Source organism: Myiozetetes cayanensis, unplaced genomic scaffold, assembly GCF_022539395.1.
Source record: "Myiozetetes cayanensis isolate MyiCay16 unplaced genomic scaffold, myiCay2020 scf1, whole genome shotgun sequence".
NCBI classification, from domain to species: domain Eukaryota; kingdom Metazoa; phylum Chordata; class Aves; order Passeriformes; family Tyrannidae; genus Myiozetetes; species Myiozetetes cayanensis.
This window is the reverse complement of record NW_026086604.1, coordinates 117,418,579-117,433,011: the sequence shown is the minus strand read 5'-3', so window position 1 is coordinate 117,433,011 and position 14,433 is coordinate 117,418,579. Positions and strand designations below refer to the sequence as shown.

The window sequence follows — 14,433 nt, the reverse complement described above, 5'->3', positions numbered from 1 at the left end:
GCGGGAGGGCAGTGTCCCTTCCCTCGGGGCTCTCCCCGAGCCCACGGAAAGCATGGGCCAGTCAGGGGATGCTACAACTTTGCAACAGTCATAAAACCTCTGTGATATTTCCAGTGTGATGGGGTGAGCATCACAAAGCGATTTCCTTCTGACCGGCCCGTGGGATGCCGTGACAGGGGTAAATCCCTCAGCCTATAGAAACCCTTAGAGGCTTTACTTTCCTTCCCCTATTTCCTCCTGTAGCATTGTTTGTATTTTCCTAACCCGAATAACTCTGCGATGTGTTAATGTGCGATGGACAAACCCTTATCAGATTCCTATGAGGGCCATATCACTACTAACAAAATTAATACCACATAAGGCACCGGTTTATTGGCTGGTATACAGGAAGGCTATTATCAATAGGCTTAGCGTTATAAATACAGAACTAAATAAAACGAAACGTGAGCCCCAGCACCGCCTTCCAAATACATTTCTCTGCACAAGTCAGGTATAAAAATTACTCCGGGGAAGTCCGCTCTTGCGGTATGTTTATTTTGCATTTGCCAAATTAAATAGAAATGGATTGCAAACTTAAAAGCCATACGGAACCGAGGAGAAACGCTTGAAATCGTTCCAGAGCTGTTTTTAAATAAGTAACTCCCTTCTAAAAATTGGATTAAAGAGGAGGAAAGTACCATAAAAAGTACGTTGTCGTCAGCCGGAATAAACCGACTGGAAATGCATCGAAGAAATACGAATTGGCTTCTTCTCCCTCTCTGCAAGTTAATGCGGGGGAATCAGACAAAAGGCCGGTGAGAATTTTGGAGGTTATCTTTAGCCTCCTCTCCTAGGTTTTGTAGCAGTGGGCTACCCCCTGCCGTGTAAGGCCCTGTGGGAGCTGCCGACGGGTGTTGTGCTGACCGCAGTGAACGGTGCCGGTTTGATGGTCAAGGCACCGACTGCATCTAGATCATGAACTCAGCTCGGCGTTACATTATCTCCGCTTTCTTTAATCGCTAACAAGGCCAAGGCAAATAGTAACCAGCATCATCAAACCCAGTGAAGTAAAACTAATAATGTTCACTTGATTCGTAACTATAAAAGATAATGGTCAATTCTGACTAAACTGAACTAATTTGGCATGCGCTGGGTGCAGCTACTGCATTGCCAGCACTTAACAATGTGTCCCTTGGAACTTAACCCCTGTTTAAAAGAAATTTTAAAGAATATTGTGGACGCCAGGGGACGAGAATTACTTTCTTTTTAATTCTACTTCTGTAAGTAAAGCTATCTGAGGGTCTATAAAAGCGAGCAAATAAAATTCTGATAAATATCAAAGCCGGTGCTTTCGTGGAGAATCTAAATTCACGACGTACATAGACAATACTATCAAAATAAAATTTTATTGATCCAAGAAAAATATAATAGATGCATTAATAGCGTCGTTAAGCCATTTTATTGGTTGAACTAAAATTAAAAACAAGAAGGGAATAAATAAAAACCGACAGCTCAGCCTAAGCAAACTCTGACTGGAAATCTCAAAATGTATCGTGTTAAACCGTGATTTATCTTCTTATTATTGGCCCGTATAACCCAAAAGATCAGCGCTGTTAATCCAGAGACGCATTTTGCGAGCTAATTAAAATATGCTTTTATTTGTAGACACGGGCAAGCTGCAATTTGTGAAAACGTAAACGGCCTTGCAGTCTGTACAGGAGTGCATGCGCCGCCTATCTGAGAGTACAGCCGTCGACTACATTTTATATAGCTCCAAAAATTAATGCGATCAGACTATAGTTATTTAATATTGGAACTGTCAGTTGGCTGGAACGTGCGTGTGTGCCAGATTCTTTTTTTTTTTTCCTTCTTTTTTCCTTTTTTCCTGGATTTGCTCCAAAGAAGGCGGATTTCAGACAGGAGGTTTAGGAACTGCGTCTGTGCCAAGTTAGGTGACAAATGATGGATCCACTAATTCTATCTTTACAAGAAATTCTTTTACTGCTGGTGGTGGTGCTGTGGAGGTTGGCTTGTTTTGGCGGATTATCTTGTTAAAAATTAGGCTGCGATTTAATTTTATTTCAGCCATCCACAGGCTTGTTCTCTTAACTGTGTTTTGTATTATACGTGTATCGTTTTACTCATTTGGATTAGAAACATATTTTGCAAGCAATTCTGACGAGCTTCAAATTCTAGTGTGCGGCAGGACAAAATACACCCAAACCAATTCATTAGGGCTTTATTTCCTCGCCATTTTCCGGCACTGGCGAGAACAACGGGGCTTTCTATTGTCTGGAGAGCCCCAAACACCATGCAGAAGCAACAACGGTATCGGGTTATATATGTGTGGGGAAAAATATTACATACCCAATTCCGTCTTTTAAGTGCACCCCTTCTATTGCGAGAGATGGGCCACACAGCTCTATCAAGCATTCGAAACTGCACCTCTTCTCGTTTTTGTAGCTGTCTTTCCTTTAAACAAGACCTGGAGGCATATACAAATATCTTGTTGTTGTTGTTGCTGCTGTCGTTGTGGTATAGTTTGGCTCTCAGACACACACGTTGGCCTGAAGTTTCCATTTCAGAGCATTTAATGAAAAGATTGTGACCAAAAAAAAAAAAAAAAAAAAAAGAGACAGCAAAACACAAACCCAAAGAGCTTATGAAAAAGCCTCCCAGGGGTTTGGAAGTGGTATGTGAGCTGAAGTTCAGTACACGATTAATTAAACACAGTGTAGACACTGACTTGGCTTCGCCTCTTCCCTCCAAAACATGCAAACCCAAATAATGTGAAATAATAAACAGTTATTGTAAGAAACAAGCTTGTTTTTTTAAAATATTATCCTATGACCGCGGCCGTCAGTAAACAATTCGTAACCAGAGGGCGCTTTAACTGCTGTTGGGGTCCCTTTGATTTATTCAGCCGAGTATTGAATGGGACAGGGAAACAACAAGGGGAAAAATAAATATTTGATCAAATATGCGGAGTTTAACATGACTGGTGTAAAGTAAAATGTTGCAAAGGGACCCTCAAATCCCCCTGCTTCTCACGTGGCTTCTCACGTCCTGGCATTGCTAAGGGGAAGTCAAAAGGGATCAACATCCCCGAGCTTTTAATGGAGCATCTTTTATGAAATCGATAGGTTCCGATAATCATCTAAAAGCTGTTCTCTGCCGACTGAGCATGTGCTTTTAACTACATTTGCAACAGTTCCCTGTAACTACCATTTAAAAAAGCACTGCAGGCAAGTCCATTATTTTACATACAAGAGCAAGGACAAAATAATATTTTTCATTTTTCCGGACAGATATTTAAAACTCTGTCCTAAAAAACACGTGTATTAAAATATGTAGCCAAACCAGTATCTCCTCCATATAATACCACCTTCCCTCCCGCCCTTCTCAAATGGAGACATAACAAAAACATGTGAAAATTTTATGGGCATGAAAAGTAACCTGGAGTTAGGGATACTCGTAGTGAGGATAGAGTTTCAAAGCTACAACCCAGAGCAACCTTGAGCACACCAGAATGTGTGACCATTGTTTGTTTACAGCACATGTGCTGATTAAGAAAGAAAGAAAGACAGAGAGAGGAAATCGAAATCCAAATCTGGTCTTGCACGAACATTGACTTAATATGCAATCACATGAATAGTTTTTAGCGTAAGTATGTCAAAAGTTGTTTACCACAATCTGTGTCCAGCTGTAAGGAAGCAGACTATCCTTTTAAGTTACCAAACTATAGTTCAAGACTAATAACATCGTCAGAATTGTCTGTCATTTGCAGACTGTGTTGCCATAGATCTATTTGATTGAAGACACCTACTGTTCCACACATAAATGTCAAGTTTCATAATATTTCCAATGCTACACTTTTCTTTCTTTTTTTTTTTTTTTTTTTAAATAACTGGAAGAAAGCTAAAAGTTCTTCTGAAAAATATTTCCAGATAACGTGGATTTTCCATGCGGCTGGCCAAAACGAAGAGAAAATAAAAGGTCAACTGCAACTTAAAAAGTCACTTCTATATTATTTCACATACTAACCACCCACTTTTTGTATCCTTTCCCATCCCTACAGTTCTCTTCCGCTGTGCTGAGCGGTCGGGGCAAGGGCCACCCCAGATAGCAGGGCACCCTTCCAGGTAAAGCACACTCCTCACCCTTCTCCACTCTGGGTAGATGTATAAAACACTTACCTTCGCGGATTTCCTAACCCAAAGCCCAGAGGCTTTAACTTCACCGAGAAGCCCCTGCAGCTGCCCCAACCCCCGGCATCCCGGGCGGCTTTTTGTACCGCGGAGCCCAGTAAGTGCAATAATTACCCGTGTGGCTCCAGGGCTGCAAAATGAACAAAGGCCAAGATTTGCCTTTTCTTTTTTTTTTTTTTTTCTTTTTTTTTTTTTTTTTTCTTTCTTCCTTTGCAGGGCTGCTCCCCTCGCCCCGGGCGGCTTTGACATTGATCTGAAGATCGCCATCTTGTGGCAAAGCAGCCCCTCAACCACGGCCGCCGTCCGCCTGCCCGCCCGCCAGGGCCCCGCGGCAGGACGGAGGGCGGGCGGACTGACGGACGGACGGCGGCGGCGGTGGAGGGCAGTGGTCTCTCACCTCCCGGTGTACAAACCTCTGGGCGAACCTCTGCTGCCTTTATAGCCATGCATTTGGTACAGGCGAGCGGACAAGTCACGGACAGTTTTTATGGCCGCAATGTCGCAACAACACAGAGGATGCGATTTTATTGGGCTAGGAAATCCAAACCCCGACCACAGAAACTCCATGCTTTAGCTGTCTCTGGGATTGGCTCTGAATACCAGTTAATTTTTAACCAGGAAAGGAAACTCGAAGGCTTAACTTTCATTGCCATTCAACTCTCCATCCGTCCCTCTGTCCCTCTCCCACCGTCTGTTTGTCCATCTGTCTGTCTCCTTTTAACTGGTATTTCCCCTTGCATACTGGACAAACAAACAAACAAAGTCCCATCTTCTCCCCCTCACTTCTCAACATTCCCCTTGGGCAAACGTTGTCTGGCTGGGTGGCGGTGGTCAACAAAGGCCCAGAGTCAGTAAGTCCTTCACCTCAAGGTTATGGGTGATGTCCAAGCAATACAGAAGTTCAAAGCCAGTAAACAACGTGAAAACTGAATGTACTTTCTTCTCCTGACTAGTATTAGGGTCAGCACTGAAGATTCAAACACTCTTCCCAAAACACATTCCTACCTCAGCTATTGTTTGGGGGCTTGTGCCCCCTCCCCCAACTTTCTCCCTCCAGCCTTCCTCCCCCTCGCCCTGCAGCCCGCCTCAGTCCACCCCCTCCTTGCCTTGGAGATCAAGGACAATTTCAAACAGTCCATTTCCACCACACTGCATGTGGATTCCCCCCGCCTCCCCCAAACGAACAATTTTCTCAGGTCTCTCAGATTCTGGCCACATCCATCGGCTTTCTTGGACCTTCCCTTTGGTGCTGACTTATAAAATGTGCCCCAAATGCTACCGACAAACATTATCCTGGACACATGTGGCGGGTAGCAGGCAGCAATGGCACATCAAACCCTCAAACGTAGGACCTTGCCTATAAGGAAAAGGCCTAACACGCAGCGAGCTACGAACACAATTTTCCTTTTCCTGTGACCCACTGAAACGGTGCTCAAACAAGCCTAGGTTCACTTGTTAACTCCAAAGTAGAAAATTTAATGACAAAGTCCACTAAAGAAGAGTAATTCACCCCAAATGACTGAACAAGGTCATGAGGAATTTCGGGTCCCAGAGTTACACCAGATAAAAGGACATGCAGTAATATAACACCAGAGTAAAAATATAAAGTTTCCATTTTTTTTTTTATTTTCCTTGTGCGCTGCTCCACTGTATACATGCAACCAAATACTTTCGCATATTAAAAGAAAACTGTATATACATATAGATGATACATATTGAAAACAGTGACATCATATAAAGATATTGCATTTTGTGAACTGTGACAAAGAAATTACACCCATTTGATAAATTTATTAATCAAAAAACATTCTTATCATCACTTTGTTGCACATGTAAAGAAATCCCACATCCTTTAGCCCCAAAGGAACAATTAAAAAAAAAACACAAAAAAACCCAAACCAAACAAACAAACAAAAAAAATCGGGGGGAAAAAAGCATTCAAACAAAATAGGTCATGGGTTCTTTTTTTTTATTATTTACAAGTCTTGTAAAACACCGTTCCTGTATGAAATATACATTCAGATATTCTCAACAGCAAATTACCTTAACGATAGAACACTGTATCCTTTGTAAACTGATATAGAATTTTAAATATTTTCCTTTTTCTCTCTCTCTTTTTTTTTTTTTTTTTTTAATTGCATTTTTTCACGCTTTGGTTCCTGCAGGGAAATATATATATTTATAGATATTTAAAATAAGTCCGAACAACTCTCCATTCTTTGCATATGTCGACTGGGCGACAAAGTAGAGCTCATGACATTTAAAGTAGACAACAACAAAATTACCATATTTACATTGTTTGGCTTCTGTTTAAACTCCTCACTAATCACCTTTAAACGAACATGTGATCAAGTCATTTTAATGATCCAATCTTAGTGCATTGCACAACTCCAAGTTTCAATTAAGTGTTGTGTGGTATTTGCTAAACTGTCGTTCTCCACAGGTATTTCCTGAAGAAAGTTTGAGAGCCAGAAGCCAGAAGGTTAGTTTTCTTTATGGAGTTGTTTCTTCTAAAACGCTGAAATTCACACTTTTTGCCGTTTTATGTTAGTATTATAGGTGATTTGTCTCCGAAAAGATGGCAACGCATAGAGCGTTGTCATAAATAAAACGAGAGCTGATTAAAATTTGCTAATTTTATTTTTAGTGATTGTTTCTTTACGATATATGGCGAATTTATACCTGATTTTAAAAAGTAAATCATTAAGTAATTCATTTAGTTCTTTTTCTTCCCTCACCTCCATCCCTTCCCACACTCCCAAAAGAAACACTATTATAACCATCACTACATCCATATTACAACTACTCGCGGTTGGCCCCGGGAAGGTGTAGACATGACATCCCTCCTTCCTTTAATTCTCTGTGTGTGTATGTGTGTGTGTCCTTAAATTCTCATTTCAAATCCTTGGGCAATGGAACACTGCCTCTAACCCAGACATTTTCCGCTAAGGAAGAACAAAAGATTATTTCTCAGAGTTTATATTCTGCAGTGGTCCTGGTTGGGTGAGCTCGACCTAGCAATTTCCAGACAGCTGTTTCACAGCAGCACAGGGGCTAGAAAGAGCAGAGGGTGGGCGAGTCCGGGGACAGAGGGGTACCATCCCCGCCTGTGCCTGCCGAAAGTGGTGGCAGGGTGAGCCGCAGTGCCTGCAAAGGTAAGAGGTATGGATTTTGCACTCAGAGGTGACGTGCAGGTTTAGAAATGGATCCCATGTGTGTCAAAATCAAATCGATTCCAGTTGATATGTAAATATATATATATATATATATAAAATCATCATTGCAGTTCCAGACTAGGCTTAAATGTGTGTAAAGCCTTGGATTCTTTTAGTCCTATCAGATACACACCTCCTTCCTCCACATAACCCTGTGGCTTGACCTTGTCAAGGGCGAAATCTGAATTTAATCTCGTCTTGAAAAATGCTATGAGTTTTAAAGTAGTGGATTAGCTGAGTAATATTGTAATCGGTCCCTGTTAATTTTTTTTTCTTTCATTCTTCTGTTCTGAAACCATATTTTGACTTGGCGGTCGGTCAGATTGAGCATTCGGGAGAGCTGGAGGCGTTTCTCTTTGTTTATGTAGACACTGAAGAAGAATTCCCTTTCTAACTCTCTAATCTGGTATTTGGTGTATGGGCATCTCTTTTTACGCGTACGTTGTCCACCTGTGGAGTGAAAAAAAAGGCAGAAATATTTGAGACCCGGCGGTGGCCGGCGGTAGAGGCTGAGGAGGGATGGGGGAACACTCAGGCAAAACACATTAATATGGAAAAGATGCGTTTTGCCCGCTCCGGGGCCGGCGTTGGCAGGTCCGAGGCTTGGCGCCAGCCCTTCGCCTTGGCCGGTGCGTGCAGCTCGGGAGCGGGACCCCCGGCTCCTGCAGCGCCGCGGCCCCGGGCAGCGTGCAGGGCGAAACCCCCGCCGAGACGCGGGAATCCAGCCTCGCTTCCTCCGCGGGGAGGGCGGCCGGAGGAAGCGGTGGTGGCGGGGGGTTCCTGCGGATTTCACGAGCCGGAGGAAAGCCTTTGTAGAGGGCTCCGCCGGGCGCCGCCACGCACGCGGAGCTGCCCAGGGAGCGGCCATCACCTGGCTGCCTGCAGCGGGCAGCGCTGCATCGGGCGGGGAGACCCCGCGCCCAGCCCTCCCCGAGCCCGTATCCGCTTGGATCTCGCCCTCGTTTCCCTGGCCTAATCCTGGCTCTGCGTCCCGAGCAGAGGAAAAGCTCCTGAGCCCAAGGCTGTGGCGTCTCCTTCTCCCCTCAGCAGGCTATTTTCAAGCACTCTCTCCACAGCATCGAGGTATTCTCCTCTCGATTAGCCATTACGGTTTTAAAGTTCATTAAGCAGAATATAAAAGGTTTCAAGGTTCAGGAACTCTTTACATTAAACGTAGCTGCTATCCCTTTAAAAACTTCCTTTTCTGGTACAGTTCATTGTCGAGGTATTTTTTTCTCCCGGCTGTATACTAGCTTTGCCTTTTAAAAAGCCCACATAAAAAAATCAAACTTTGACAGATTGAATAACAATTGTAAGTAACAAACTGTTGGACAGGAGGCAACACGTAATTGCCACAGTGCCTTAGTAAAATGGCTTCCTTTAGACAAAAAGGCCAGCTTTAGGTTAATTTGCTTCTTTTAATATATTGCTACAGTTCAGGCGGCTACTTTATCTGTTAAACGCTATTCTAGTGCAATCGTTAAAACGGTGAAGGCTTTGAATTCAGCTCCTAACTAGACTTCTGGTGCAACACATGGCTTTTATAAAATCATTGGATTACATTGATATCAAAGGAGTCAGGATCTCCTTTTCTTTTTTTTTTTTTTCCGAATTTACAGGCACCAAAAGAACGTTATTATATTTTCGAGAGTTGACCACGGAACTCTTTTTATTATTATTATTTTTTAAAAAGGGGAAAAATTGGGGAAAAAAGGAGAAGGAGAGAGAGAAAAAAAAATTTAGGCATCCATTGCCCGGTGGGTATTTCACGGCCAATTTCAGCACTAAACACGTGATCTCGCCTTTTATAACAAAGTTTTGTTGGGGGAAATCTAAAGGCCCTTCATAAACCTTATATGCTTATAAAACAGCATATAAAAATTTAACAGCGGCGGTGCGCTAGATTTCAAGCTGCCTTTCCTAAAAGCGCTCCGGCGCTGCCTTTATACGTACTGGAACTGCCGGATTTCTCCTCATTGTTGCCGGAAGATGACTCGGGGCTGCTGCTGCTCTCCGGCCGCCTCCGCCTCTCCTTCTCCGCCGCCGCCGTCGCCGCCGCCCTGCCGCAGCCGCCCTCCGAACTTGAAGTTGCCGCCGCCGCCGCCCCAGCGGCCGCGGGCGCCTTCTCGCCACTCTTGTCTACCGGGTAGTCCGCCGAGGCCAGGTTTTCCGCTGTGCCATAAGCCGTCTCGAAAAACTGGTCGAAAGCCTGGGGTAGGACCCCGTTCCTGCCCACAGTGCTATAGAAATTGGAGGAGACGTTGGTGCTGGGGTGGTAGACGTTAGCTGTGTTTTTGCCGAACATCTCGCCCATGCTAGCAGTGTTGGTGGCAGGCAGGCAGTCTCTGTGCATGATCTCCTCTGCGGAGTAGCAGTGGGGCAGATTGTTCCTGGGGTGCCATTTACTGGAGGGATCAATGGCATATTCCCTGAAGGTAACTTCTCTCACAGGTTGGACCTGGGGTAGGTTGGAGGAGTAGGAGTATGTCATAGGGCGAGAAGACGGGGTTTGGGGCAAAAAAGAAGGGAGGCTGGAAAAATCAGGACCCGAGACGTAGTAAGTACAACTTGGCAAATACATGTTAGAGGAACAAGGAACACGCTCATCAAAATCCATCATTAGGGCTACCTCGGCTTCTCCGCATTAGCTGAGCTTAACATGATTCTCTAACGCAGCTGCCCCTTTGAAGCGGATCCGTGAAGTAAGAGATGGGGAGACGTAGGCTGACGTGGAGAGCTCTCCCGGCGGCGGCAGGGAGGTGCGGTCACGTGGCCCGACGTTGACATTGACGAGCGGCGGGCCCGGGCCCCGCTCCCTTTGTGGCCGTCGCGGGGGAAAGCAACAGCTCGTCGCCAGCGCCCAGGGGCGAGCCGAGCGCAGGTTGGCCGGGGGGGAGCCCTGGGGGACACACAGCCGCCCTGCCACTGCCCCAGACATAGCCGCCCGGCCCCCTGGCACCCTCTGGCTCTGGAGCAGAGAGGCTTATCAATTCCCCCCGGGGTTAGGTGAGACCTTTCTGTTTGTTTGTGGGCTTGCTGGGGCGTTCGGCGGCTCGCTGGAAGGCTCTAAGAAGGAGGGCACCGTAGAGACGCAAGCACGGTTTCTTCTGGAAAGCTGCTTCCGAGGAGGAAAAGCTCCTGAAGAAAACGTCTTCTTTTATTTTTTTTCCCCTTTTCTTTTTTTTGGGGGGGTTCGGTTTGGGCTTTCCCCTACCCCCCCAATCAAAAAAAAAAAAAAAAAGACAAAAAAAGGCGCGCCCTCATCCTTCATGGTTTTTCTGGAAACCTTAATAGGAAGAATGTGCCAGGGTCAAGTCTTTACTGATTTTCATGGTGAATAGATTACATGCTTGCATTCATGTTCACTTCCGAAGCGCTTAGTGTCTTCCTTCCCTTACTTATATATTAACCTCAAATACCCCGCGCGGCTTCAGCCAAGCTGTACTGGAGGTAATTAACAATGCCGGGTTCCCAGGACGCAGGTTCCCCCCTCCTCACCCCCTTCAAATCTTCTCCTGCCTCATTCGCAAAGCCAAAAAACCAGAAAGCCCTTTAAAGTGCAGACCACGGACCTAAAGACTGTTTGCTGATCTCTCCGTCTCAACCCTGCCGCTAAATACTTGGAAAACCAGTGGATATTGGGCTATCCCGGCTTGACAAATCCTCTGAGTTTAATTGCCAGAAGACTAGTTAAAATTATTTGACATACTGTTAACCCCTAGAAACAAAATCGCCGTACCGACATACTTTCCATTCAGCTTCGTACCGTCGCTGAAGGCTGAGACCCAGGGAGACCTATTTCAAAAACATGGTTAAACTTTTACTATTGTTGCATGAAAGGGATGATATAGAAAGCGGATTGTACAGGTCAGAGACTAAAAAGTACTTCTCTGCCAATAAAAATGCACACCCCACCGAATGAGCAGAGCCAAAGAAAACAGAGGAATACGCCAAAGAATACAGCACCTTTTGAGGCACGGACATCCCTAAGCTCTCGGAAAAAAATATTTTTTTGCTATTCTGATGCTCGATTTCAGAAAAGAAATATTTGGGTTCCGGGTGGATTTAATCAAAATAGAAAAACAGAACGGCAAAAGGCTATTGTGAAGTCGGTGCTCTTAGGAAATTAGATGTAGTTCAAGATCCATGCCCCCATGGACTTGGGAGTCTAGTGGAAGGGAAACAAAAATGTTAGGGAAATAATATTTGTATTTTCCCCCCTCTTCCTCTGCAGTGTTGTGGAAGTATTTATATATCCGGAGAAAGTTCTCCAGTAAATTCTGGAGATCTTCGGTATTTAAATGTCAACATCGATTTGTTTATTTATTGCTTAGCTTATCGTAACCGACTCAATAACAAATCTAATCATGTTGTGCAGAGAGAAAATATTCTCATTATGTATTTCCCCTACATTATAGTTAACTATTGCGTTTGAATTCAAGCTGTAAATTCAATATTATCAAGTAATTACTTTGTAGTGGAGTAAACTAATTTATTAGCATTAATGTTTATATGCCTTTTTCTTATTTTACAAGGGTTACCGTTCACAAATCAAATGCTCTGGACGTATCCCTGTAATGAACTCTTTATTTTGGTTTTCTGCAAGAACTTCTTATGCTTACTGCATGTCTGTGAGTTGAACTTGAAATTAATTAATTAATCTTCCAGCTTGACATATTTGCTAGAAAGTGAATGGAAAGAGATCGCATATTGTCAAAACCACTAGCAGAACACTGCAATGTCGTTCAGGGATTGTAAAAGGGTTTTGGGGTTTTCCCTCTCTCTTTTTTTTTTTTTCTTTCTTTTTTTTTTTTTTTTTTTTTTTTTTTTTTTTTTTTCTTTTTAATTGAGGTGGGGAGGGTTCTGCCAGAGCTCTGGTTGGGTTTTTCCTTAATGCTGTAATTTTGTTCGCATTTACTTTCCCCCTAGTTTTTGCGGGGGGTAGGGGAAGGCGGGGGAGGTGGGAGGGAGGGGTGGGTTGGAGAGTCGGATCCCACTTTTGGTCTCCAAACATTGGTTATTTTTCCTGTATACCCCCACCGTTCAATTCCACGGATGAAAAACCGCTCCCCACACTCTGCACACACGCAGACACCCCTCCCTTCGAACAAAAAGGAATGTATAAGGATTTCAGTGACTTTGAGATAACAAAGGCGCCACCATTGTCGAGCCTCGCCCCGCCTCTGTGTGATGGCAAACAAATTCTTGCACTTGTATTAGGGCTTTTAAGGCTATAATTGAACACGGCGCGTCTAGGAGAACCGAAAACAGTTCTAGACTGACCTGCGGTTTTATAGCACTTTGGCAATCAACTTCAGCTTGTGTCAGAGCAGACATGACAGAGCTACCCAATGCTTAATCGCTGGACGCCACCTCCTCGGACTCAGTGCAGCCCCCCTCTCGCGTTTCAATAAATTTCAAACCTTGGGGCTAGAAATGGGGAGCAGAGCTGGCACAGGTTTGTATGGGGTTCTTTCCCGCTCCTCTCTGCAGCCGGGGCTGCGGCGCCGAGCGAGGGTCCGCCGTGCCAGAGGTCGGGGCTACCTCTGGGAAACAAAGGAAAATTAAGGCAAGAAGAGCGAGAAGGCAACTAGAACTAGGAGTGTGTGTGTGCGCGGGTGTGTGTGTGTCTGGGCATATGTATGCTTGCACAGCATGCACACGTGCAGCCCCGATGCCTGCTTTTGAATCGCTCGAACTTTCCCCCCCACCTCTCCAAACCAAGCAGCCTATTTCTTCAAGTGGGTTTGCAAAGCAGGAGGACCCCAAAATGCCTCCGGGTTCCGCCTGCACAACAAGCGGGGAGGGTGATGGGGAAGGCTAAGAGGTGCACAGGTCGTCTGGGAGCGAGGAGACACCCAAGGCACAGACTGTTCTCTGCTTTATTTGCTGTTAAGTGAAACAGAGATAATGTGCGCTTAAAGTACCGGAATGTGTGGGTAATTGCAGGGAGCCTGCTGTTAAGTTGCTGTGTTCAGCACAATTATCAATGTTGATTATTTGGTCTAATGTTGAATTGCTCTTTTAATACATTAATTGGGACTTCCGCGTTGAGGAAGGGGGGAAACCGAGCCTTCCCCTCGCTAACCTCATTGAGAACAACATAAACAAAGTCAGGCATTTCGTTTGGAGAAACAAAATGCATTCGTTACGCCTTCCCATGTATTTCGTCCGGATTAGAGAGGGTAAAACCGCTCTGAAATTGGGACCTCTGCTGCAGGACGATTTTGCAAAGGAGAAGCGTGGCCAAGAGGTGGGGAGACTGTTACCCACAGCTAAGCTAAACAAAGAGAGGGAAAAAAGCCACATCTCTTCTTTGGAGGAATATAAACAGAACTAGGACGCCTCGATAGCTTAGCTTTTACATATATAGATGGCGTGCAAAGGGAACTTTTTAACTCACTGCCGCTTCTCCAAAAGGTCAAGTTGTACTGTATCTAAATTGTTGTCTTTTGGTACACGATTTTGCTTGAAAAATATTTGAAGTCGACCATTTACCTTGCCAGTAGGGTGGGTGTCTCTAATAACAAGAGAAACGTGTGCTAGAAGGAATTTGCGTCAAGAGGAGCTAATTAAAGTATTACAGGATTGCTGGCTTCAGTCTCTGCTCCTCTCTCGTAGGAAGGGTGAGGGGTGTTACGACTCGAGCACGAGAAAATAAGTCAGAAATTAGGACAGTGTTTTGTAAAATTGCGGGCTGATTACAGTCTACAAAGGCTTACTATAAAAACGTAGCACTAGGGAATTCACAGCGTTGTTACCAGTGAAAAGTGCACCCCCTTCCCACCTTTACCAATGAAAATAGGGGCATAAGGCGATAATTCGTTACAAAATTTGCCAGGAACTCAGCTTCAGAAAAACACGCTTATTATTTGGATTTGAAATATTTCGGGCTCAGAAGTTTTTAAAAGGCGTTTCTTTTCTGTTTCTTGTTCTGCCTGTTATGGAAAGGAGTTATACCTAGCCATCTTTTTTTTTTTTTTTTTTTTTTTTTTTAACTAAATATGTAACAGAATGTAGCGCTTCAACAG

The 14,433-nt window shown here is 44.4% G+C and overlaps 1 protein-coding gene across 1 annotated transcript; it reads right to left on the bottom strand.

Annotated features, from left to right (window-relative positions):
- Positions 1-7,322: 7,322 nt before the first annotated feature.
- On the bottom strand, positions 7,323-10,055 carry HOXA11 (homeobox A11). Its single transcript, XM_050314841.1, has 2 exons — positions 9,356-10,055; positions 7,323-7,852 (listed from the first exon to the last, which is right to left on the bottom strand). Exons 1-2 carry the CDS (start codon positions 10,020-10,022, stop codon positions 7,620-7,622), a joined length of 900 nt encoding a protein of 299 aa, XP_050170798.1. The 5' UTR covers positions 10,023-10,055; the 3' UTR covers positions 7,323-7,619.
- Between the last annotated feature and the right edge of the window lie 4,378 nt (positions 10,056-14,433).

What these genes read in the sequence shown, in the direction of transcription:
- HOXA11 (XM_050314841.1), bottom strand. Translation starts at nt 10,022, where the DNA reads ATGATGGATTTTGATGAGCGTGTTCCTTGTTCCTCTAACATGTATTTG. An exon ending in GGAGAAATCCGGCAGTTCCA is followed by an intron (nt 7,853 to 9,355) that starts GTACGTATAAAG and finishes TTCACTCCACAG; the next exon opens with GTGGACAACGTACGCGTAAA.